The 26,993-nt window shown below is 48.6% G+C and overlaps 1 protein-coding gene across 1 annotated transcript in view; it reads right to left on the bottom strand.

Moving 5' to 3' along the window:
- LOC142243818 (putative C-mannosyltransferase DPY19L4) overlaps window positions 1-26,684 on the bottom strand; it is a 72,088-nt gene extending 45,404 nt beyond the window's left edge. Inside the window, exons 1-8 of the mRNA XM_075316022.1 lie at window positions 26,044-26,684; window positions 24,922-25,909; window positions 24,747-24,753; window positions 24,348-24,566; window positions 9,339-9,437; window positions 8,552-8,676; window positions 6,021-6,111; window positions 2,790-2,911 (exon numbers count right to left, since the gene is read on the bottom strand). Coding sequence (XP_075172137.1) covers window positions 2,790-2,911; window positions 6,021-6,111; window positions 8,552-8,676; window positions 9,339-9,437; window positions 24,348-24,566; window positions 24,747-24,753; window positions 24,922-25,909; window positions 26,044-26,684 — 2,292 coding nt within the window. The remainder of the gene's footprint in view (window positions 1-2,789; window positions 2,912-6,020; window positions 6,112-8,551; window positions 8,677-9,338; window positions 9,438-24,347; window positions 24,567-24,746; window positions 24,754-24,921; window positions 25,910-26,043) is intronic.
- Between the last annotated feature and the right edge of the window lie 309 nt (window positions 26,685-26,993).

Here is a 26,993-nt window from a genome sequence, read left to right as displayed (position 1 = left end):
GCTGCTGGTGACGGGGATCCCGGGAGCGATGGCAGGGAGCAGCTGGGATGTTGTTTCCCCCTCAGTGGGTAGGGTTTGGTTGTCCCGGGGCCCGGTGAGGTGACGGGGAGGCAGGGTCGGGAAGGTGCAGGGTCGCTTGGACTGCGCAGCGTGGTGCCGGATGGCACGGTAGTACTCACTCAGCCACAAATGTACGCAAAGTCTCTGGTAAACCAAACGGCTGGATGGACGGGTCCCGCAGCCGGCTGCTGTGGCTTCTCCCGGACGGTTGGTGGTGGCTGCCTTTCCCTGCACCTGTGTGTATGTTCGGTCCCAATGGATTCCCACCGGTAACCCACTCCCCAGCGTGTATATGTGCCGGAGGAGCCCTTTTGCCCGCAGGCTCTGGCCCTTGGAACTCTAGCTGTGGCGGTAGCTGTATTTCCTTTTGCTGGTTGGACGGTTGCCTTTAATCGGGTCTTGGCTGTTCGGAACCCCAGGGGTTTCCTGTCACTGACGGATTTGACCTCTAATGGCGACTCCAAGCCTGGTCGGGGTCCCTGCCTGTGTGCTGGCTTCACTTCGCTCCCCGGTTCGGTACCGACGGGCCACCGCCTGTCCCCGGTCCTACGTTGATCTGCCTCTCCTGCAGATGGCCACCACCGTCTGCCAACCTTGCTCTTGGTGCCCGGGCCACACACCCGGACACGGTCAGTTTGCTCCTCCACTTCTACTTTACTCCTCTCTCTGTCACTTCCCTAACTCAACTGCCCTGACTTCCTTTTCCTGCCTCCAGGACTGTGAACTGCTCAGTGGGTAAGGCCAACCGCCTGGCTCCATCCCACCTGGTGTGGCCATCAGCCCCTGGAGGGAGGCAACAAGGATTTTGTGTCTGGCTGATGTGCCTGTCTCAGGGTGGGGGTACGTGTTGTAGTAACTGACGACCTGGCTAGTCCAGGGCGCCACATCTGCTCATGTCGCGGGCAGAGGGGACGTGCTCGCCACGCTCGGGTCCGGAGCTTCTGCTGCTCGAGCGGTGGACTGGACCAGGGGACTCGAGCAGCGCTCCTTGCCAGTGAGTGAAAAGGGGGCGGTTTGGTTAGGGAGATTGTTCGTGATGCCACTCACGGGACATTGTGATGATTGCACCACTGCTGCTGGTAACTGGGATCCCGGGAGAGATGGTAGGGTGCAGCTGGGATGTTGTCCCCTCCGTGGGTAGGGGTTTTGGTGATCCCGGAGCCCGGTGGTGTAATGGGGAGGCCGGATGGCTGGGGTGCAGGGACTGCGCATCACTGTGCCAGGCGGCACTGGTGTACTCACTCAGACAATCACTTACAGTCTCTGGTAAACCAAAACGGCCGGATGGACGGGTCCCGCAGCCGGCTGCAGTGTTGTTGTGCTCTCCCCGGACGGCTGATTGTGGCTGTCTTTCCCTGTACCTTTTAGAAAGTTCTGACTCCTGTGGTTGCCCACCGGTAGTCCGCTCCCCGGCGTATAGGTGCCGTAGGAGCCCGTTTTGCCCGCAGGCGCTGGCCCTTGGATCTCTAGCCTGTGGCGGTGGCTGTATATCCTCTCTGGGTGAACGGTTGCCTTCAATCGGGACTTTGTTAGGGAACCCCAGGGGTTCCTGTCACATTTGGATTTGACTATTGACGGTGGCTCCAAGCCTGGTCGGGGTCCGATGGCCCTGCCTGTGTGCTTAGCTTTACTCAGTTCCCCGGTCTGGTACCGGCGGGCCGACGCCCTACCCCGGTCCATACGGCTCTGCAGAGTTCCACCAACTCCTGCAGACGGCCACCACTATCTGCCAACCTTGCTGTCAGTGCCTGGGCTCCGACCCAGACACCTCAAGTGTTCACTCCTCTCACTTTCACCTCCAAGACTAATCTGACACTTCTAACCTCCAGGCCTGTGAACTCCTTGGTGGGTGGAGCCAACCGCCTGGCTCCGCCCCACCTGGTGTGGACATCAGCCCCTGGAGGGAGGCAACAAGGATTTCTGTTTGACTGTTGTAACTGCCTAGGGTGGGGGGTGTGTATGTTGGCATGTCTGTGACTACCTGGCTAGTCCAGGGCGTCACACTCAGGGCAGATCAAAGTATTGTGGTGAGTCTGCGCAGGACCTCAATGCCAGCTAGCGTAGAGGACATAGGAAGCATCATGTACCCAGACTTCAGAAGGAGGACAAAGATGGCCGAAAGAGGAGGCGCTGGTATCAGAGAATGGAGACACCCATCTGACCAGTCTGCACCACCCCCTAAGTATCAGGTTTGGTTTTTTTTAACTTTCTACACAGCAGCCTGGGCTATATATTACACACACAGTATTCTAGAATGCTGTATAAGAACCCACTGGTGTTGGACGCAGCTTATAGTCACCAAATATGGTGACACGTTTCCCCTTCTTGGATTAAAGGAAACTTATCAGCTGGTAACTGACATTAGGCTCCATCATAGAGAATAGCTAAGATTGATGGACCCAACCTCTAGATACCAGGGATATTTACCATTACTAGAGGAGAAATTGAACCTTCCAAGCAATCTGACATCACCTTGGATAGTAATTGGATGTGTGAAATTAATGAAACTACTAATTGGAGATTATATCCCTGGTAATACAGTGGTTTAATAAAGTGCTGATATGAGTGTTAAGCCATCAGGAGCACTCATTAAGCTACTGGATATTACAATAAAGCAGAGTCCAGATATTGACCCATTAGATGAACAGGAGAACTACACGGTTAGTGCATAAGTCAGGTTATGGACAGCAGATAGGTGTTGTGTAGGACTGATGGTGGATATGGTTTACCTGTCTTCCCACAAGCTGGTACAGCATACCAGCAAACACTTCTGGGTACAGCGCCAGCTGCCGAACGATGTTTAGAGTTCTCATCGGGACAGTCTTATTGTTGATGACCAGCTCAATTATTCCTGCAAAGAATAGAATATAAAGCAATTACAAAAGCCAGCACACTATAGGGCCACATGTGTAGTGTTATAATATGTATGTATTGTGTAGTTTGTAAATAGCCAGCAGGTAGCAAGTGTGTAGTAAGACTGTCCTGGAACCTGTGTGAGGAGAGAAAGTTAAGGAAGTGGAGGAGAGCAAGACATAAAAGGGTGAGATAGGAGGGTCCCTGTGGAGAAGTAGCGACAATAACCCCCCCCATCAAGATTCTAACCCTAAGGGTCACTCCTGCAGCCGTGACACATAGGATCCTCTTAGGATTGGTTAACTAGATCGAAGAGGGGTTCTGTCTTGACGGTCAAGGGTCTGGCGTCTGTATTGACTGGCCTGGAATATTCAAAGATTTCCTCACCTAACTGAAGGTCAGTGCGCCCTCAAGGAGTAGGGTATGGCTGGATCCTGGCCTGAGTATGGATGGGAGAGCACTGTCAGTTGCTGTCCTTTGTATGCATTAGTATCGCACCCAGGGATATGGGAGTACTGTTCTAGGCAGTGTCTCTATTGGGAATGTCACGATGTTGGCCGTTACCCAGTTCTGTGTCCTTTTTGTAATGGGGATATTTACAGGGGGATTTTGCAAATATAGTTATTCGTGACGCCACTTGCGGTGATGTGGCCAAGTATGGGGAGCCGCTACTGCTGAATGTATCTACTGGGGCTGATTGTATGAGCAGCTAGTATGGTAGTCCCTCCCTCTGCAAGTAGGATGTTGCCCCAGCGGGTGTATGGTGCAGTGGGTGTTGGACGAATGAGTCTAGGCAGGTATTCAGTGCAACTGGTTTTACTCACTTCTCAGGATGTTAACTGGTTGCCCAAGGCCGGCTAGTTTTGCCTCCAGGTCCCCTTCATACCAGTGCCAGTCTGGTTTCTTCTTCCCCCACATCTGTGTCTGGTAAGTGGGTCCCTGTAGTAAGGAACACTAGGGGTCCCCGGTTTGTCCGCCTGATGGTAGCGTGAACCCTGTGGGGTTGGAGTCTCTGGCCCTTCCCTGGTTCTCCCTTTGCTACTGAGTCTTTGGATTCTTTAGGGTCAGCAAGGTCCTTGATTGTCCCCCTTGCTGTGCAGGTGTTAACAGGTCGGCTTGAAGCTCTTTCATGTCCTAGGGTCCTGTACCCAGTTGGTATGTAGTTCTGGGGGTACTCCACTGGCAACTACCTCTCCTGGGTACAAGGTCACAGTCAACCGAGTCAGGACGTTGCTCAGTCACCTTCTCACTTTCAATGTCAACTCTGTTCAAACAGTCACATATTCTGACTACCGTCTTCCGACTCTCGAGTCTGCCCCTTCCACCTGGTCAACTAGTGGACTGGAGTGGCTCCACCTCTAGGCAGCCATCCATTGGTCCCACCCTAGCCAAGTACCATTGTATGGGGGGGGGGGGGGGGGGAGAAGAGATTGTTAGGAACACTGGGATTACCTGGGTTTTTTGTTGGTACCAGCACTGGGGATCTGGGTCTTTAAGGGGGTAGGCCCTGCATCCTGGTGGGGGATGCAGAACCTTGTAGCACCCTAATGGTCTCAGCGGCGCTACATTAGCATCCCCAGTGGGTGGGGTGAAGAGGCCCAACAGACTTAATGAACTGGTTGGTGCCAGAGTGAAGGAATGAGAGGCTTAGGTGTCAGACAGAACCCAGGTGCCTGTAGGTCAGACAGCTGCTAAATTATGTATTAAACGGAGGTGTGGAAGGAACCCCCATGGGATGTGTGATGGTGGAACAGACCAAAATGAGACCAGACTGGAACAATAAAGTTAATGTGTTTGCAAGAAGAGTCTGCCTTGACTTTATTTACCGAGACAAAATGGTGCCGCCTGTTTTAGTCCTCCTGTGTGTGGTGTTGTGATGGGGAGGAATCGGGTTCATGAGCGGCTGTGCTGCAGCCTGCTGACACCTGCAAGCATGACTACCACCGCTTGCCCTGTGCCCTCCACCACAGCTCTGAGCCACTCAATCCACAATGCTGCATGTTTGGCTGCTGATACCTTGGTGCTCAGCCATGTTGCCAGGGAAAGCTGCAAGTAGTCACCCTTTCTGGATTGTCATGCAAAAGTGCACCAGCGTGTGCTGCTCTTTTCTATGACTGTGCTAACATGAGGGGCATCTAAGCATCTCTTAGAGAACCAATCACCAGGTTTTTCCCTTATAAGCTGCGGCTACCAGAGAGTCTTTATATACTGCACTCTGGAATATTGTATACAAGAGCCCACGCCGCTCTGTACAACAAAAAAAAAAAACAAAAACAAAAAACTTTACAATACTCACCTAGGGGGTGGTCTGGTGGGTGTCACTGCTCTCGGTCTGGTGCCTCCATCTTAAGCAATCGCTGATCTGCTAAGCCCCGCATGCATCACACATCCTGTGTCATTCACAGGCCGCCATTGTGCACTTTAAGTTGCCCTCAGCCGGGCAGATCAGAGTATTGTAGTGTACATGTGGTCTTAGACCTTTCCACACATGTACATTACAGTACTTTGATCTGCCTGGCTGAAGGAAGAGCAAAGTGCACCTATGCAGGAGCACAATAGAAGCCTCTCTGATGGACAAGTCATGGACACCGAGTTGAGCAGGAAGACTGCGATTGCTCAAGATGGAGGAGGCGCTGGACCGAGAACAGCAACACTCATTGGACCAGACCCTATGTGAGCATTATAAAAAGGTATTTTTACATTCTACAGAGTGGCCTGGGCTCTTATATACAGTACTCTGAACTGCCGTATATAAGGGATCACTGGTGGTGGCCACAGCTCACAAGGGAAAGCTGGTGACAGGCTCCCTTAAAAAAAAGGGACACTTTTTTTAAGCCTTACAAGAAACAGTATGCAACTTTCTGGCCATTGGTGACAGTCCATTGAGGAAGTGTTGTGAGGTAGCAGAACTGCTCTCCAGTCCCCTCTTACATCACTAGTTACCATTATATCTGACAATGTGTCTTCTATAGACAAGACACCTCAGCTAAAAACTCATTGTTCTTTCACTTGGAGTGGTGTAGAGTGCAGTGGTCACAGGATATTTTTGCACCAGGCAAGAAACACGCTTGAGAAACTCCACCCTTAGAAAATGTAAAGTCCTGTACCTTCTTCAAATGTCGGTGCCTGAAGCATGTCCCTATAGAACGAGTAGTAAATTGCGCCATCTCCCTGGAAGGTGATTTCTCGATCAATGTCCTAGATGAGAAAAATGACAAGAAATGCATTGCTAAGTAGAGGGGGGAAGGGAATTAGAGGTACTGGGGTAGATTTACCATCATGGACACCTTGTAAATCTAAGTAGTTAGAACAACCAAAGGCTGAAGTCCAGGCTCTCCACTGCCCTACCAGTTTTACAGCTGTGCAAGACTTCCTGCATCATCCTATTCCTATGTGGAGGGAGCCAGTCTCTCAATTCAGAGGTAGGAAGCATTTACAGCTGTCAAATTAGTAAGACAGTGGTGCATAGGAATTCTGCAAACAGATAAGATATGCTGCCTCCATTATGGAAGCCAGACAATGCCTCAGGATGTTTAGCAAGACTCAAGGCTTAAAAGGGAACCAAACATCAGGATTTTCATATACAAGGTAAAGCCAGTGCAGTACTGGCACGATCAGGCAGATTATCTACCATACCATTAGTGGTCAGCTCGGATGTTTAGGCTTTCAAATCCAAGAAAGTAAAGTTCAAAAAGCGGTCAGGTTTTGGATTGACAGTTGCACCAGCAAATAACTGGGCGGGTATTCATCTCGATTCCCACCCCCCTGCCGCCTGTTTCTCTGGCTCTATGCTAATTTTTCCTATTCAGTAAGATGGCGTCGAGTTGGCGCCTGCGCATAGCGCTCATCTCCGGCGCCATTTTTCCGATGCTAGCCATTTGCACCTGGCTGGGAACCAAAACTATAAGGAAGCACTTTATTTCATGAAATAATTAAAAAAAAAAAAAAAAAAAAAAAAACTGTGCTTCACACAATTTTTGTATCCAGCCAGGTACAACTAGGCAGCTGGAGGACTGGTCTCCGCAGCGCAGGGTAGCGCCCCCCCCCCCCCAAATTGCAGTCTGCAGCTGCCCCAGAAAATGGCGCTTTCATAGAAGTGCCATCTTCTGGCGCTGTATCCAACTCTTCAGAGGCCCTGGTGGTGGGTAGCATGCTGGGTAATAAGGATAATACCAGCTTCGTTTTACCAGCTGGTATTAAGCCAGAGATTCTTAATGTCAGGATAAGTTTGACTCGGCCATTAAGAATCTCCAATTAAGGGCAAACAAACGGGCAAACAGAATTAGTAATTATTGTATTAGGAATAAAAATGCAGATACACTTGGGGACTCATGTATTACTCATGCTCACCCCTCCACCCATGTTTACTGCAGTTATAGGGTATAATAAAGTTTATTTTTTTAGTGCCAACATATTCTGCAGCACTTTACAATCAAGTGGGGGCTTGTGCAGACAAAAACAAATATAGTACAGTTCAACAAGTACAGTAAGAATGAGGGCCCTGCTCGCAAGATTACAGTCTATGGATTGGGTATGTTCACACGTAGCATTTTTTTTTTTTTTTTTTAAACCGCAAAGATGCAGCGTTTGTCCCCAAAACAAGAAAACCCAAAAACGCAATGTGTTTTTACCGCATTTTGCCCAATGTGTTTTTTTTTTTTAGTGAAATCTATTGACTGGAAGGGCTCAGAAGTGCTGGAAACACAAAAAAAAAAAAAAAAAAATTGACATGGCTGCGTTTTTGAAGATACAGCCAACAAAAGATTCCCAGTGTGGACAGCAAAATCAAAATCTCATGGAGAAGGAAATGCATGCATCTTTGTGACCTCAAAAACAGCAAAAGATGCAGTGTGTGACACACACTTTAATGTTAGCAAAACGCTGCCAAAAACAATTGACATGTTTCTTCTTCACATGCAGAGATTGACAAATTTTAAGTAACTAAAACGCTGCGTTTTTAACAGCATTGTGCGCATAAGAAAGCCCTGTTTTCCATAGACCACACACACACACACACACACACACACACACACACACACACACACACACACACACACACACACACACACACACACACACACACACACACACACACACACACACACACACACACACACACACACACACACACACACACACACACACACACACACACACACACACACACACACACACACACACACACACACACACACACACACACACACACACACACACACACACACACACACACACACACACACACACACACACACACACACACACACACACACACACACACACACACACACACACACACACACACACACACACACACACACACACACACACACACACACACACACACACACACACACTCTAAACCAGGCTGCATTTCCATTACTGAAGGAGCCATGGACAGTCACCTGGGCAGCACCACCCATCATTCCTGGAGGACCCATCACAACTAGTCGTTATGGGAGCAACCCATTTTAATTTAGGACTAATACATCCCATTCCCTGTTTGGGTGCTGCATGAAAGCTGTAAACCCACGGCAGGGCTGGCTGAAGATTACAGCCACGTGCTAGTGGTCACAGCAACAGCAGTTGTGGAACCGCTTAAAATGTGAACCAAGAGCCCCAACGATTGCCAACTTACTGTGCGACTGGAAAACCAGAACTTGCGCTCATGAAAGATGAGGAGATGGACTACATACATCATGCAAATTGTAATCATTATAATGAAACCAACCAAGATCTTCACAAGCCACTGAAGGTCGAAACCTAGGGAAGAGATGTTTTGTGTTTAGACAGATGACCATTTGGGGTGGGAACTTTTTTTTTTTTTAATTATAGTAGAGGGTGAGGCTACATAAAATTAAAACTCCCAGCAAGTCCAGACAGTCTGTAGATTAACAGCTGGAACGTTGCCGATTTCTGACTGATCTACCAGACACTTTCCAATACATGAGAGTAGAGACCAGCCCCATAAAGTCACTCAATACCAGGCCTCCTCCATCTGCACAGATCTCCGGGATGGAGGATTAATGCAGGTAGTGCAAGATTGACCAAACTTAAACATGAGAATACAGAAAGGAGGGAAATGGGAGAGCTGACCAATGATTAAGAACTTTGGCATACTGTAGAGGTGTATCTAGGCTTTCCAGCACCCTGGGCAAGAATTCAGTTTGTCAAATACCTGTGTTTTTTTGCTGCAGTTTTCAAAGAATAAGCAAGGAAATGCTTCATTTTTTTTTTCATTGATACAACCCATTTTGTAGGAAAGGGGGGAAAAAAAAAAAAAAAAAAAAAGGGAAGTGTCACCCTGTTGAAGACCCCACTAAGCTATAGCCTCACTCCAGATGGATGTTGTGCAGTATGAAGGCAGGACACAAGCAACAAGACTGAGGTCCAGCATAGATCACTGCTGTTATATCCAAACTTACCATTTTCCACTTCAGTGTTATTGCCTTCTCCAGACCTTGTGCTCTCCTGTGATTCTTGTGAAGAAGCCCTCGCTCTCCTTCTCCGCCTCCTACGTGCGCCTTATAATATAAAAAAAATAAAATGTTTAGTCTGTATTAAAAGCACAGAACAGACATCTGGACCAGCCCATGTGTCTGCCCTGAATGACACGATGCTGGAGACCTGCAGGTAGTGTGGACATCTGTCGCGGGCGGAGGGGCCACGCTCGGGTCCGGGGCTGCTGCTCGAGCGGTGGGTCGGACCCGGGGACTCGAGCAGCGCTCCTTGCCCACGAGTGAAAAGGGGGTGGTTTGTTTTGGGAGATAGTTCGTGACGCCACCCACGGGTCGTGGTGATAAAGGGCACCACTGCTGCTGGTGACAGGGATCCCGGGAGCAATGGTAGGGAACAGCTAGGATGTTGTCGCCTCCGTGGGTAGGGGTTGGTGATCCCAGGGCCCGGTGGCGGTACGGGGGAGGCAGGATGGCCGGGGTGCAGGGTTGCAGAGGCAGCGCGGCACGGTGCCGGATGGCACTGTGGTACTCACTCAGGCACAAATTCACAGTTTCTCTGGTAAACCAAACGGCTGGATGGACGGGTCCCGCAGCCGGCTGCAGTGTCTTTGCTCTCCCCGGACAGGTTGATGGCGGCTGTCTTTCCCTGCACCTGTGTAGAATGTATTGACTCCAATGGTTTCCCAACGGTAGTCTGCTCCCCGGCGTGTATGTACCAAAGGAGCCCCGTTTTGCCCGCAGGCGCTGGCCCTTGGATCTCTAGCCTATGACGGTGGCTGTTTATCCTCACGGTGTGGACTGTTGCCTTCTGTCAGGTCTTGGGTGTTCGGAAACCCCTGGGGTTTCCGGTCACTCTCGGATTTGACCGTTGTAGGTGGCTCCCAGCCTAGTCGGGGGTCAGATGGCCCTGCCTGTGTTCTTGATGCAAATTTGCTACCTGGCTCGGTACCGGCGGGCCACCGCCCGTCCCTACGGTTTTGCGGACTTGCACCACCTCCTGCAGACGGCCACCACCGTCTGCCGACCTTGCTGACAGTGCCTGGGCTCCTACCCACACACTAGCAGTTTCTCCACTCCAAACTTAACTCCTCACCACTTCCACTGAACTCCAAACTCTCCTAACTGCTTTTTCCCCGCCTCCAGGCCTGTGAACTCAGTGGGTGGGGCCAACCGCCTGGCTCCGCCCCACCTGGTGTGGACATCAGACCCTGGAGGGAGGCAACAAGGATTTTTGTTTGACTGATGTAGACTATCCAGGGGAGGGTGTGTGTGTGTTATGTCTGACTACCTGGCTAGTCCAGGGCGTCACACATCAGTGTGTAACAGATCCATGAAAGATAGTTGTATGAAACCAGCCTTAAGGCATGCCAAACTCATTACTGTCAGTAAAAGGGGATTTCCTGGGTCTTTGATAATGGGGATTGTGTGTGTAAATAAGTGTTTTTTCTACTTTCCAGTTTGAAAAAAAAAAATTAAAAATATACACTGTGTTGCCAATACCAGTCAATTAAAGTCCTAGGTACACTCTGCACCACACACACCAGTGGATGGCCTGAGTAGAATAGGGTCGCCCACTTGTGGAAAGGTTGGTTAAGGGGAGGTCAGGAGTGTCAGTTCAGTTAGAGTCAGAGCAGTGCAGTTCAGTGAGTGAAGAAGGTCAGGAGACGGGCTCCTTGGACGCAACTAGGTGGCAGATTGTGTTCTGGGCCTAGTAGGAGCTGGACCCCCAATCGCAGGGGGATCATGACAAGGGGCACGGAACTGTTGGAGGACAGCTGGCGGCCTTGTACCATCACCGGGCAGGGAACAGGGCACGACGGGGGTACGTGGACCCTAGGTTGGGGAGTAGCTTCAGGCAACCTGACAATTTACCTGATTAGAATTGAGCCTTCAAGATCCGTTCTCCACCCGCTCCAAAAATCGGAGTACTAGCGCAACGAGGAGGGGGGGGGGTGGTACTTCAAATTACCACATACCACAGGTGGCGACACAAAACACAATCCCTTGTAAGTACCCCCTTCGAGTGGCCGCACGACCCTCACTCCGGAGACCCCTCGAGCCACTGCGGAGCTGGGCAGCCCGGCTGCTGACAGGGGTGGCACAATAGCACCTCCTCTGGTTCTGCTGTGGCACCCTGTGCCTAGCTACCACAACCTGCATGTGTATTTCCATCTTTATAAAACCTGTTTCACATGACAGTGAAAAACGCATAGGTCCCACTTTGTGTTGTGATGGCACATTGAGAAAGTTACCTGTCCCCACTCCAGCTGTCCATGGAGCTGAACTCTCCCAGATGCTGTCTCCTCTGCAGCTACTTACGGGTCGGCTGTGTGGTGCATAAATGCTTATTCATGACCACAATTAGTCGGTTGATCAAATGATCATTTACTGGAGGAGATTTTGGCTTATCCAGACAGGATTGGCCATTTAACCTTCACACTGATGCAAGCAACACTGGACTAGGACCCGTCATATCTCAAGAACAGTATGGTAAGGAGAAAGCCATTGCTTATGAGAGTTGGAAGCTTCGCCCTACTTAGAGGAACTCTACCAATTACAGCTCCTTCAAGCTAGATTTCTTGGACATTGTATGGGCTGTGACAGAGGTTCAAACACTACCTACCTTCTTCCAAGTTTATGTGGCGCCCTGGACAAGCCAGGGGCCACAGAACACCACAACACACCCCACACTCCCGGTCAGGCACACCGAAGTCAGACACAAAACCCTTGTTGCCTTCCTCCAGGGGCTGATGTCCACACCAGGGGGTGGGCTAGGCGGTTGGTCCCGCCCACTGAGGAGTTCACAGTCCTGGAGGCGGGAAAAGTAAACAGTTCAGTTTTGGAGGTGAAAGTGGAAGGAAGTGAAGTGGTAATGGAGCAACTGACAGCATCCGGATGTGTGGCCTGGGCGGTACATCAAGCTTGGCAGACGGTGGGGACCGTCTGCAGGAGTGACCGATCGGAGTTTACCGTAAGGACTGTGGACGGGCGGTGGCCCGGCGGTACCAGACTGGTATACAAAGAGAAGTCAGCACCATCTGGCAGGGTTTTACAGACCCTGACAAGGCTAGGAGTCGCCGTGAATTTGTCGAATCCGTCAGCGAAGGGAACCTCCTGGATTCCCCAGCAGCCAAGTCCCGACAAAAGGCAACAGCCCAACCGTGAGAGGGAGACACCGCCACGGCAACAGTTTTCCAGGGCCAGAGCCTGCGGGTAAAAAGGGGCTCCTCCAGCCCATATCCAAGCTGGGGAGCGGGTTACCGGTGGGAACCCATCGTAACCATCTACCGTACATAGGTGCAGGGAAAGGCAGTCCCCATCAACCTGCCGGGAGCAGAAACCACCGCAGCCGTCAGTGGGACCCGTCCATCCAGCCGTGTGTTTTACCGAGAACTGTGTCTTCATCATTGGCTGAGTGAGTACCACCGTGCTGTGCGGCACAGCGCTGCCCCTGCACCTCACCAGGCCCCGTAACCCGCCTGCCATCCATCCCTTCCCCCATCACCGGGCCCCGGGACAACCAACCCCCTACCCACGGAGGGGAGAACTAACAAAGCTGCTCCCTGTCACCGCTCCTGGGATCCCCGTCCAGAGCAGCGGTGGTGTCACAACCTCACCACAACCGTGGGTGGCGTCACGGACAATACTCAAATCCACCATCCAATCAATCTCTACCCCCTTTCACTCACAGGCGAGGAACACCGCTCGAGTCCCCGGGATCCGGCCCACCGCTCGAGCCACTGCCGAGCAGCAGCAGCAGCAGCCGGACCAGAGCAGTGGGAGAGTGCAGTGTCCCCTCCTTCGCCCGCGACATTTACCATCTACATGGACAATAATCCCTTGACGCAACAGGAGACTGCCAGGCTTTGCACCTTGGAACAAAGGCTCTGTTATCCAACTACGAGTTTGTCATTAAATACCAGCTAGTAGCAAGAATGCAAATGCAGGCACCTTGTCCTACATGCCGAATCCTCCTCATCCAGAAGAAGATCTCGCAAGCCTGGAAGAGAGATGCCAGCATTCCACAGCCTGGGTGGGTGTATCCCAAGATTCCAACCGTGTGACAGGATAGAGTCTAGCCAGTCAAGAAGTCTCCCTTAATCTAATACCCCACCATGGTTGGGCAGAGGCACAGAACAGTGATCTGGCTATATGCCTTGTCAAAGAACTCCTTGGTGCAGCAAATTCATTTTTTTGGACTTTAGTTCAGTTAAATAGTCCAAGGATTTACTATTAACTGGGGTGGGGTGGGAAGTATGGTGCCCTGTGACTAGTTGCCACAGAATAATTGCATGTGTATTTCCATCTGTATAGCATGTATTGATAGCTTTAATGAGATTGTTTTCTTTGCTGTTCACTACAAATATTTGCCCACACTCCCTTACTGGGGCTGTTCACTTGAGATAAAGACAATGCTGGAGTGAGAGCCCTAGAAGAAGATAGGGGAGGAGCTTAAGACTCCAGTAAATCCTGTCAGTGAGTTGCAGAGTGAGGTGAAGAGGAGTGTAACATGGAGACATACAGTCCTGAGGTAACTGCTAAGACCTCTGGAGGGGCCAGCTACACATTGGCAGGGTATCAGTCCCTAGGCCACCAGGACTTCCAAGTTCAGTGGCAAACAGACTGCTATTAACCTTTCTATAAGGAGCAGTGAAACTTTTGAGTCTGGAAACTTCAAGAAATAGTGAGTTACTTCAGGATTCAAGTCACCCATTTGACAGAAGGGATTAAAAATCCACGTTCTTGTCTTGGAAATACCAGATAACAATTTCCAGGTAGAGAAGTAGTAGCAGAGGAAGAGAACACCATCACCATACAGCAGAGAAGCCAACTCATCAGGGCAGGAAGAACCACCGTCATTGTATGCTGGGAGAAACGTTCTACAAAGCTCCAGTAAAAGACACGCGCACACACACACGCACGCACGCACGCGATTCCCATTGTCCTCCTGGCCTGTACTCACCTGCATCCCCCATTGTAATGTCCGGTCAGTGCAGGTCCCACAGATTAATGGAGAGGTTTTTGCCTCAAGCTCAGTATTAGACACTGCGCTCAGTATACAGGGACACCGGCCGGAGGATACAAGGGGTAATCCAAGACAATCAGCCCTAGCAGACCTGAGTAGTGACAAATAATGCATTATACAGAGATATATAAACAAAGACAGCAAATAAAAAAAAAAAGACTATGGCTATGTGCCCACGCTGCGGATTTACCGAAAATCTGCAGCAGCGGCACTTCCAAGCCATTTCAATGGCATTTTGGAAATGCTGTATCCATGCTGTGGATTTTGATCCGGAAAAATCTGCAGCATGTCAATTATTGTTGCGGATTTTGGGTATAGAATGGGGAAAAAAAAAAAAAAAAAAAAAAAAAAAAATCCGCGGCAAATAAAGGTGCGGATTTGCCGCGAAAGTCGCGGACTTTCATGCAGAAAAATCCGCAGGTACATTCTACCGTGGACACATAGCCTAAAGGTCAAACCAGTCATGTATTATGAATGTATGACACCTACCAACCCATGAACTCATGGGGGGGGGGGGGGGAATTTTTGTTGCTAGATTTTTAAAACAGAGCACATCCATCATGGACATTTATTACACATGTCCAGAAAGCATCACTAGTGTCTGGGGAGACCCCACATCTCAGAATCAGGGGCCTAGTCTGCATTGCTGAACATGGAGGCAACCCTTTCCAGTCACTTCTATGGGAAATCACTGCATGACTAATTCCCATAGAAGTGAGGAGTTGTAGGTCCTGAATTGTGTCATGTATTCACATATCTAGGGCACATCTGGGGAAAACCACCTCTTATGGACCCATTGAGATCTCATTTTGCAAAAGCTAGAATATTTGGGAAAGAAACAGGATCTGGATTTTATAGAAATTTCGTAACAAGCTCCCGACTAGAAATAAACACTATTGTACTTAATATAAAAAGTTAAAATATAAAAAAAAATTATATATAAAAGTTTATACATACTGCAGAGTTTCAGAAAAAAAAAACAAAAAACAAGGACAAGTAAAAGATCATAGTAACAAAGTGCATTTAAATAAAAATAGAGAAAAAAAAAAATAAAAAGTCAAGACAGACACCGGTGTTCAATTTCATTTCTTTTCAGTCTCTCGGGGGTTGTCCAGTTGCTTGAGTAACATACTGGAATATACTGTATATGCTAATGTTCACAGCAGAGCCAATGTAGGCTGTCTGCACCCCACAAAAGCTACACAGCAGGAGGGCAAATATCACCACACTAAGGGTACCTTCACACTTAGCGATGCAGCAGCGATCCGACCAGCGATCTGACCTGGTCAGGATCGCTGCTGCATCGCTACATGGTCGCTGGTGAGCTGTCAAACAGGCAGATCTCACCAGCGACCAGTGAACAGCCCCCAGCCAGCAGCGACGTGCAAGCGACGCTGCGCTTGCACGGAGCTGCCGTCTGGAAGCTGCGGAGACTGGTAACTAAGGTAAACATCGGGTATGGTTACCCGATGTTTACATTAGTTACCAGCGCACAGCTGTGTGTGCAGGGAGCAGGGAGCCGCGCACACTGAGCGCTGGCTCCTTGCTCTCCTACCATAGCTACAGTACACATCGGGTTAATTAACCCGATGTGTAATGCAGCTACATGTGCAGAGAGCAGGGAGCCGCGCACACTGCTTAGCGCTGGCTCCTTGCTCTCCTAGATGCTGTACACATCGGGTTAATTAACCCAATGTGTACAGCAGCTACATGTGCAGAGAGCCGGAGCCGGCAGCACAGGCAGCGTGAGAGCTGCAGATGCTGGTAACTAAGGTAAATATCGGGTAACCACCTTGGTTACCCGATGTTTATCTTGGATACAGCTTACCTCAGCTGTCAGATGCCGGCTCCTGCTCCCCTGCTCGCTTCATTTGTCGCTCTCTTGCTGTCACACACAGCGATCTGTGTGTCACAGCAGGAGAGCAGCTTTGAAGAAAACGAACCAGGGCTGTGTGTAACGAGCAGCGATCTCGCAGCAGGGGCCAGATCGCTGCTCAGTGTCACACACAGCGAGATCGCTAATGAGGTCACTGCTGCGTCACAAAAACCGTGACTCAGCAGCGATCTCGGCAGCGAGCTCGCTGTGTGTGAAGCACCCCTAAGGCTATGTGCATTTTTCACGTCACTTTTGCACGTTTTTTTTCAGGTGCATTTTTGGTCAAAACTGCATGACTTTGCTTCCCCAAAGTCTATGAGGTTTCATTTTTGCTGTCTGCACAGTGCAGTTTTGTGTGCGTTTTTGTGGTGACCACAAACATGCAACATGTCAATTATTTCTGCATTTTTGCCAGCATTTTTCACCCATGCAATGCTTTGGAAAAAAAAACCAACAAAAACGCAGCAAAAAACATGCATTTTTTGGATGCAGTTTTTAACACAGGTGCATCTTTGTGGACACAAAATAAAGAAACAGGCACACATAGCCTAAAGATAAAAGGAATTCACACAAAAAAAAGACATCACACCCAAAACTAACATTGCCCCAATCACTACACCCCAGGTCCACTTACCAATGACTCAGCCACAACACTACTGTATATGGGGGGGAGGCCCCGGCCCCAGGTATATAGAGGCAGCACAGGTGGAATCACTAATGGTCAATCAACCACTCAGCTCTCATCAATGGGGGGGGGGCTGGACGCAGGCCCGTTTCACACATTTGGCATTTCTCCGGATTGCCGGATCCGGCACACTCCAGTACAGTGTAAGGCAAGTTTCACACTTGCGTTGTTTTGACGCAAACGGAATCCGTCACTAATGTAGTACAGTTAATTTATTTACATTGGAAGCGCGTTACTATGGCGCGTGTGTGTGTCATGCAGTACCCGCTTGTGTCCACATGATGTCGCGCTTCCACTGTAAATAAATGAACTGTACTACATTAGTGACAGAACCCGATTCCGTCAAAATAGCGCAAATGTGAAACGGCCCTAATACTGTACAACGGCATCACGGCAAGCTACGGTCACATACTCCGGTCACATGACAGCAAGGTTGCCGCAATGCCATTGTACTGTATTGCACTGTACTGGAGTGTGCTGGATCCGGCAATCCGGGGAAATGCTGGCTGTGTGAATCGGGCCTTAGGCTGCTTTCACACATACGTTTTTTGCCGTCAGGCACAATCCATCAAAATGCGGATAAAACTGATCCGGGGCCAGATTCGTTTTTCCCCATAGTCTGGTGTTAGCACGGGATTGTGCCGCATGGTGTTGCGTGTGAGCCGGATCTGGCAAAATTTTTCTGTGCGGCCGCTGGACAGGATGCAATATGTACGGCCTCTTTCACACATCACTTTTTGCCATCATGCGCAATTCGGCGTTTTCTTAAAAAAAAATGGATCCGGCGCCGGATCCGTTTTTCCCTTATAGTGTTATTTCTGAGGCAGGTTGTGCAGCATGGCCTTGTGTTTTGATCCGGCGTGTGATGGATCCGGCGAAATTTGTCTGTGCCGCCGCCAGAAGTAACGCACAATGCAGCGTTTGTTCTGACCGTCAAAAAAACGGATTGCGACGGATCCGGCTCCGTCCATTTTTTTTTACAATGGAAGCCTATGGGCACCGGATCCGTCGTCATCCGTAAAAAAACGGAATCAGGCGACGGATCCAATTTTTGTTTTTGAGCATGCCCAGAACATATGTAAATTTACTTCTGGAAGGAGAAAAAAAATCTCTCTCTCGCTGGAAGGGGAATAATGAGATTCTTTTTTTGCGGGATCCGTCACATCAGTGTTGTCACAATCTTCGACGGTTCTGTCACATCAGGCACAAACCGGATTGTGCCTGAAGAAAAAAAAATGTGTGAAATTTTTTTGTGAACGGCAAAGAAAAAACGAACGGGGACGGATCCGGCGCCGTCCGGCGTGTTGTATAATGGAAGCCTATGGGCGCCAGATCCGTCGTAATGCGGTAAAAAACGCAATGCAGCAGCAGATTGTATTTTTTTAAACAGAGCATGCTCAGTATCACAATGGATCCGTCGAAAACCGGAAGAAACGGATGGAAAAAACTGATGCGACGGATCCGTCGCATCAGTTTTTCCGATGGATTGTGCCTGACGGCAAAAAACTGATGTGTGAAAGCAGCCTAACCATGCCGTGTGTACTTATTAAGTATTTGGTGACTCTTTACCTCAGTAAAGCCAAAACCAGGAGTGGGTGATAAATACAGAAGTGGTGCCCGTATCTCTATTCTACTTTTCAGCTGATTGTTCCACTCCTGTTTTTGGCAACAAATACTGAATGTGTGAACATAGCCTTATCTTTGGAACAAGAACATATACAATTTTCTAAATACAAGGCTACTTTCACACATCCGGCTGTAGCAGTGCGGCACAATCCGGCGCTCTGCTGAAAAAACGAAACCGTTTTTTTTTGCCGCCGGTTTAGTTTTGTCCAGCATTGACTTGCATTGGCGCCGCGTGGGCTTGCGTTCCGTCCGGTTTTTGCCGCATGCGGCAGATTTAGCCGATGCGGTGGCCGGATGGAACGTTCCCTGGCACGTTTTTTGCTCCGCCAAAAAAAACGCATCGCGCCGCATCCGGCCGCTGCGGCGCATTTTTCAATGCATGCCTAAGGACGCCGGATGCGGCGTCATGCAGCAAAAACCGCATCCGGCCACCGCATGCGGTTTCTTCCACTGCGCATGCTCAGTAGCGTGCGCCACCGGAAAAAAAACGGACGGGCCGCATGTAAAAACTTATGCAAAGGATGCGGTGTTTTCGCCGCATCCGTTGCATAGGTTTCACAGCCGGATTGAGCCGCAGTGCTCAAACCGGATGTGTGAAAGTAGTCTTAGGCCTCTGTGGCGCCCCTGTGGTTAGGCACTACAGGGGAATACATCACCTTAACAGCAAGGTGCAGTGCTCTTTGGTCACAGGTGAAAGAGAGAAGAAATGCAGAGATATTAGATTGAGTACGGCTATGTGCGCACGTGTGCGCTCTGCACCGCACAGAAAAGGTGCGCTTCAGAGCGCAGCTGAACAGCTGCGTTCTGAAGCGCATGGTGCCGGCAGAGAACGTGCGCTCTGCATGCTGCCTCTCCCTATAGACAGCATGCAAACCGCACGAAAGAAGTGACATGTCACTTCTTAGAACGCAGCGATTCGGGCAGCAGCCGAATCGCTGCGTTCTAATATGCCACGTGCGCACGGCTCCTGCACAATCTATATAGATTGTGCAGGGGACGCAGGACGCATGCAGTTACGCTGCGGTGCAGAACACAGCGTAACTGCATGCAATACGCACACGTGCGCACATACCCTAACATTGACTCAGCAGCCCCTACCTTCATATTCCTGGGACTGTTTATATAGTAGGTCCATAGGGGGGTGGAGCCTAGCTGAGCGTGAAAAGCGACGTGGTTGCCAGGACGACTGGGTGACAGTTAGTCAGTTAACAGTCAGTCAGTAAGGAGTGACAAGAAGAGATGAGAGTAAATTGATGACTGAAAGAAGGGCTAGAAATAACATAGGCCCGACGTCCTGAGCGAGGGTACCCCAAAAGAAAAGAAAGACACAGGAAAAGGGGTAACCCAGACGGAAAGGGGACGCTTTAGGTCTGGCGAGAGCCGGCTGAAGAGTTCAGGTCGACACCGGTATAACGGAACCGAGGAGGTTTGTCAGGTTTATCCCCAAACTTTTGACCATTAACCTGGGATCTTAACCTCTTCACGACCATGGACGGATCTTTCCGTCATGGATCGTGTCCCGGTAAGCCCCGCCCCCTGCCGCGGGCAGGCGGCGTGGATCGGCACACATATCAGCTGTTTTCAACAGCTGACATGTGTGCCTACATGTTCCGAGTGGAATCGCATTCCACCCGGAACATTAACCCCTTAGATCTCGCTGCCAAAGTCTGGCAGCGAGATCTATATGCGCGCGGCCATGTTTTTTTACTTACCGCCGCCCCCTCCGGACATCACGTGAGTGATCACGTGACGTTCGGTGGTTGCCATCGTAGCACAGGGTCATGTGATGACGCCTGCTGCTATGAAGTTTCACTTTCATTCTTTCTCGGCACGGAGCAGAGGAAGAAAGAAAGTGACTATTTCTGCTGTTTACAGCGGTATAGCTGTGATCAGCAGATAGCGATCAGCAATCGGATTGCTGATCACTATAGCCCCCTAGGGGGACTAGTAAAATAAAATAAAAAAAGTAAAAAAAAAGTTTTAAAAAATTAAAAAAAACCCAAAAAACCTAAAAGTTCAAATCACCCCCCTTTCCCCCCATTGAAAATTAAAGGGTTAAAAAATAAATAAATATACACATATTTGGTATCGCCGCGTTCAGAAATGCCCGATCTATCAAAATATAAAATCAATTAATCTGATTGGTAAACGGCGTAGTGGCAAAAAAATTCCAAACGCCAAAATTACGTTTTTTGGTCGCCGCAAGTTTTACGCAAAATGCAATAACAGGCGATCAAAATGTAGCATCTGCGCAAAAATGCTACCATTAGAAACATCAGCTCGAGACGCAAAAAATAAGCCGTCACTGAGCCATAGATCCCAAAAAATAAGAACGCTACGTGTTTCGGAAAATGGCGCAAAACGTGCGCCACTTTTATTGGACAAACTTGTGAATTTTTTTAACCCCTTAGATACAAGTAAATCTATACATGTTTGGTGTCTACAAACTCGCACCGACCTCAGGCATCATACCTACACATCAGTTTTACCATATAGTGAACACCGTGAATAAAACATCCCAAAAACTATTGTGCCATCACACTTTTTTTGCAATTTTTCCACACTTGGAATTTTTTTGCTGCTTTCCAGTACACCATATGGTAAAACTTATGGTTTCATTTAAAAGTACAACTTGTCCCGCAAAAAACAAGCCCTCATATGGCAAGATTGACGGAAAAATAAAAAAGTTACGGCTCTCGGAAGAAGGGGAGCTAAAAACAAAAACGCAAAAACGGAAAGTGCCCCGGGGCTGAAGGGGTTAAATAAGAGGAGTCCGGGTACCCATCAAGAGTCTGACTACTAACCCCAAGCCGAGTTCACAACGCTGTTGCGGGATAGATAAAAAAAGTGTGCAGCATCAGACCCCTGGGAAAACCAGTGACGAGACTAACGAGTGGGTTAAAGAGGGAGTCACAGAGCCCTCAGAGCAGAGACCGAGAAAGAGACAAAGAAAGGTTACCTCAGAGAAAAACTATGTCATTAAATCTCCTCCGAAATTTGTGACCATTGGCCTTCTGGTAACCGAACTGTTTCTGTGTACTGTGCAAAACAAACCAGATGTTAGTAAAAAGGACTTGTTTAAGCTGATGTGGACTTGGTGTGTCATGTCTCCGCCATTCGACAGGACCCTGCGACGTCAGAGAAGAAGGCAGCCATCACCGCTCGGTTGCTTCCCTCCTGGTCAGTGACCCGCCGAATATATCTAGAAACCCTTAAAACATCATTTTATTATAAAATTTAAAAACATCCAAAATACACACTATAGAACCTAAAGTGCACAGGTGGAGAAGGGAGGAGGGTAAAGGATAAAGTAACCCCTAAATATAAACCTCCCTCCTGTCCACTACCTCACGCGGGGGTTGGCACCCTAAAAGCACGATATGGCGCCCCCACTCACCGCCGGCTATCCTTAGCCTGCCCTAGTTATCCCTAGCGGCAGGTATGAAAGGTGCTCAAAAACTCATAAAGTGCATAAGTGCGGATAGCTAATGAGGTATAAAAAGAGGATCATGTAAATCAATTGGCCTTAGAGGTTAGGCGAGGATGCGCCAGAAAACGTGGAGGGGACCTTAATAGCTGTCTCCTAACCACTCCCTACCTCCAGCGGGGGTCGGCACCCTGAATACACGATAACATATGGCGCCCCCACACCACGAAGGCTGCCCCTAGACAGTCCCTTATTGCATCCTATCAGACAATATGCATACAAATATAAAGTGCCTGTGCTGTGGGCCTAAAGTGCATAGTGATAAATAACGATAAGGAGGCACTTATACTAGGATGCAATAATAATTTTACAGCAGCATTTTAAACCATAAAGTGCATGTGCTTATTCAAAGATGCAGGGGACTAAGAAAGGGGTGTACTCATCACTGATACATGATCCAATTGTCGCCTTTGGTTGCCTCAACGCGTTTCTCCCTCCAGGGTCATCAGGAGGCCTGATATTCAACGTGACAGACAGATGTAAAGATGAGCAGATGAGAAAAGGGGCCTGATGCCAGCAGCTCCCTTTTAAACTGAACCAGGTACCTCTGGGCCCACCCCCTCCCAGCCCCACCCCCCCATCCAATCACCCCCCATAGATATAGATAATATACCCAAATGTCCATGATTCATCCATCAGCATGTTTATCAGCATTTGGTGCCACAAATGCGTTACTCACACGCCTCGTGGTGACCAATGTAATCCTCCCTCCGGCCAATTCAGGCATGTGGAGGCCGTTTGCGTTCCAGGGTGAACCGCATCACATGACCGGGACCGCATCACATGACCGGAAGTGACGCTACGATATCCAGCATCAAACCGGAAGTGATGCGGTAACATCCGCGATCATGTGACCGGTGCTTGCCTTCCAGTCTGGAACGCACCACCATGTTAATAACTGGTGCAATAGGGGCTGAGAACCCCCCTTCTCTCCTCCAAACCACTGCAGAGTTTATAAACCAGGGCATCAGTCATCCCTCATCCATATAGACGACCATACACGGACAATAGATAAACAAAGCATACAAATGTATACATAGATAGTTTCTGTCCCTTCATCAATTATTCCAATATTTCATTATGGTTTAATTATTTACTGATTAAGGTCTCAAAAAATGAGGCACTAATATTCTTGTGTTGGAGAAGATGTCATTTAGTCATGTGGACAAATAAAACAAAAAATACCCTTAATGTAACACAAGGGAAAAATATTGGTCGGGAGTAGGAAAAACAGGGTGGAGGGGGGGGGGGAGGGGGGATGGGGAAGGGGAGGGCTCGCCGTACCAGGCATCACATATATATATCAAAAATGCACAAAAATGTCATTTAATGCAAAGTATTTACCTCCCAGTTGCGGGATACAGACCAGTATGACCATCATAAACCAACAAAGTAGCACTCCTGGGCTTAAAGGAAAGAAACATACGATAATTGCTCATTAAGCCCCCCAGGGTGTACCGACTCCATCCTGAAGATCCACTCACACTCCTTTCTCAGGAGGATCCTGTCATGATCACCCCCCCTAGGGTTCTTTTTTACCACCTCTAGTACACGGAAGGATAACTGATGGATATCCCCTCCATGATGTCCATTCATGTGTCTCCCTAGCGGCGTGTCCCGCTGGTTGCGGACATCACCCAGGTGTTCCCCAACTCTCCTACGTAGTTCCCTCTTAGTCTTCCCTACGTAGTCTAGGGGGCATGAACAGGTGGCCACATATATCACCCCTGTGGTCTTGCAGTTACAGAAACTCCTCAGAAAAAATTCTTTGCCATTTTTGGCACTGATCACAGACTTTGAGGGTTTCATGGAGCCACAGTATATACAGTCACCGCATCTGAAAAAACCACAGAGACCTCTATTGAGCCAAGTGCCCACAGGTTGTGGTCTTGTATACCAACTGTGAACCAATCTGTCCCTGATCGATCTACCTCTCCTATATGTAACACTCGGTTTCTGGGATATCATCCCCCTCAAATCTGGATCCAGCGTGAGTACATCCCAGTGTTTTCTCAGGACTCCTAGCACCCGCTCATTCTGGCAATCAAAGGTGCCAATTAATCTGGTGATATCCTCATTGCATTTATCCCTATTGCCACATCTATGCAGGAGTGCTGCCCTGTCCTGTTTCTCTGCAAAATCACGGGCTGTATGTAGAATCTTGACAGGGTAGCCTCTATCCAGGAAGCGTCGGGTCATGTCCCTAGCCTGTGTCCTAAAGTTCGTCATGGTGGAGCAATTTCTCCTCAGGCGCAAATATTGGCCCTTCGGGATACCCATCTTTAAGGGAGTCGGGTGGTGGCTATCCCATCGAAGTAGATTATTTGTCGCAGTAGGTTTGCGATAAGTTCGAGTGGAAAGACCACCATCCCGCTCCTTCAGTATAGTAACGTCCAGAAATGGCAATTCATTAGCATTAATCTCAAATGTGAAATGGAGCCCCAAATCATTGACGTTAAGCTGTTCTACAAATTTTTCAAACAGAGCACTCGTCCCTGACCACAAAACAAAAACGTCGTCAATAAATCTAGTCCATAAAATAATATGTGTCTGCCACCAATGGTCCTCATCAGTAAATACGACGGTTTCTTCCCACCAGCCCAGGAAGAGGTTAGCATACGAGGGAGCACAAGGGCTCCCCATAGCTGTCCCCCTGAGCTGGTGGAAGTACTTACCGTCGAACTTAAAGACATTATGATACAGCAAAAATTTAAGGAGACTCAGAAGGAACCGAGTATGACTGGAGCATTCAATATTTCTGGTGTTTAGATAATACTCAACAGCTCTAAGCCCCAAGTCATGTGGTATATTACTATACAGTGCCTCCACATCAATGGAGGCCAAGAATACCTCCTCCCCTACAACAATGCCATCAATTTTGCCCAACAGGTCTGCAGTATCCCTTGTGTAGGAAGGGAGTGAGATGACAAATGGACGGAGAATCTCGTCAATATAGATACCACTGTTTTGTATATATGAATCGACTCCAGATATTATAGGACGCCCCTTAAGTACATCAAGACCCTTATGAACCTTGGGTAAGGCATAGAAAGTAGGTAGCATCGGGGAAACAGGCTTCAAGAAATCAAATTCACTGTTTGATAGTAAACCACCTTCCCTGGCCTCCTCAAGGATCGCTACAAGGGCTGACTCAAAATCATTCATGGGGTTAGAGGGGAGAACCGCATAGATGTTTCTATCCCCCAAAATGCGCTGACACATCCCCAGATATTTTTCATGGTCCATAATTACAAGGTTTCCACCTTTATCAGATGGTTTCAGTACGAGGTTATCATTTTTCTCCAGTTCCTCTAGTACTGACCATTCCTCACTAGAAAGATTACTCTCTGAATTGCTTCCCCCTTTACGTGGGATCCTTTTTAGGTCCCTTTCCACCAGTTCCAGAAAGATATCAATATTTAGGGTGTCACCTTGTGGAGGCATTTTCTTACTTTTCCCCCTAAGTCTGGTGAATGGACCAAGACCATTTTCTGAGGTGGTGCTCTGTTCTTGCAGAAGCCCCATCAATGATTGATAGCCCTCCAAGTCTTCCTCTGTCAGCCCCATCCGTTTGCAATTCTCCCTATCATTGTTCAAAAAGAACTTCCTCCACTTCAGCTTCCTTCCAAAGAGTTGTAGATCTTTCACCCAATGGAAGCAGTTGAAGTCATTTGTGGGGACAAACGATAGGCCCTTTTTCAAGACATCATATTGTTTCTCACTCAATGAGCAGCTAGATAGATTAATGATTTGATTCCTGTTGAGTCCACCCTGCACTATATCACTAGACACTAGTTCACTCGACTCCTCAATTGATAAACCTTGGATATCCCCTGTTCTAAAAAAGAGGGTGCCTTGGATGCATTGGATGAAGCCGAGGATGAGGAGAAATTTGATTCCTGTCCATAAGGTCTTGAGTTTCCTGGTCCCTTCCCAGAGTACCCCTTTTTTCCCCGCCATCTCTTATTATACTGCCCCCTTCTGTTACTCCAGCCCTCTGCTCCTGTTTTTTCGGTATCTGAATATTCCAAGTCTGATGAGGAGACGTCCGTCTCCCTCTGGGCTTGGCTGGCAAAGTGATAGGCCTGATTTGTGTTGAATTCCCTTAGATCCCTCTGAAACTGTAGATGTTTCCTCTCCTTCAAATAACCCTGATATTTTTCGATTGAGGTCTGTAGGGTACTTTCACGTTTATTAAAATCAGGATCCGATTTGCATTTAAGTATGCTTTCAATGTCTGTATTCAATTTGACCGTGGCTTGTTCTAGAAGAGCTTTTTCCTCCTGTAGGAGGATGGTCATTAGTCTAAGGGAAGATTCGACCGACTCTTTTTGCCAAGCCTCAAGGAGCTTTGGACTTGAGGTACGGGGGGATGGACGGATATTTATCCTGAGACCCTTAGGGACAATTTTGTTTTTTAGGTAATTTTCAAGCGCTTTAATTTCCCACCAGGACTTAGTGTACTCTTTGTAGGAGAGGTACAGATCATTAAATTTGGTTCTCAAGGAAGTAATTCCAATACCACCTTCCGGGGTTTCTTTAGTGCAGAACGCCTGGTTTGCGTCCTCCACCCAGGAATCACTATTTATTGGTCCTGACAAAAAACTGGCCATATTAAACAATATATAAGGTGAAGGGTAATTTAAAGTGACAAATATATCTAGAAACCCTTAAAACATCATTTTATTATAAAATTTAAAAACATCCAAAATACACACTATAGAACCTAAAGTGCACAGGTGGAGAAGGGAGGAGGGTAAAGGATAAAGTAACCCCTAAATATAAACCTCCCTCCTGTCCACTACCTCACGCGGGGGTTGGCACCCTAAAAGCACGATATGGCGCCCCCACTCACCGCCGGCTATCCTTAGCCTGCCCTAGTTATCCCTAGCGGCAGGTATGAAAGGTGCTCAAAAACTCAT

The sequence above is a fragment of the Anomaloglossus baeobatrachus genome, chromosome 6, assembly GCF_048569485.1.
Source record: "Anomaloglossus baeobatrachus isolate aAnoBae1 chromosome 6, aAnoBae1.hap1, whole genome shotgun sequence".
NCBI lineage: Eukaryota > Metazoa > Chordata > Amphibia > Anura > Aromobatidae > Anomaloglossus > Anomaloglossus baeobatrachus.
Note: the sequence above shows the minus strand (reverse complement) of the source record. Positions and strands in the feature narration are given on the sequence as shown.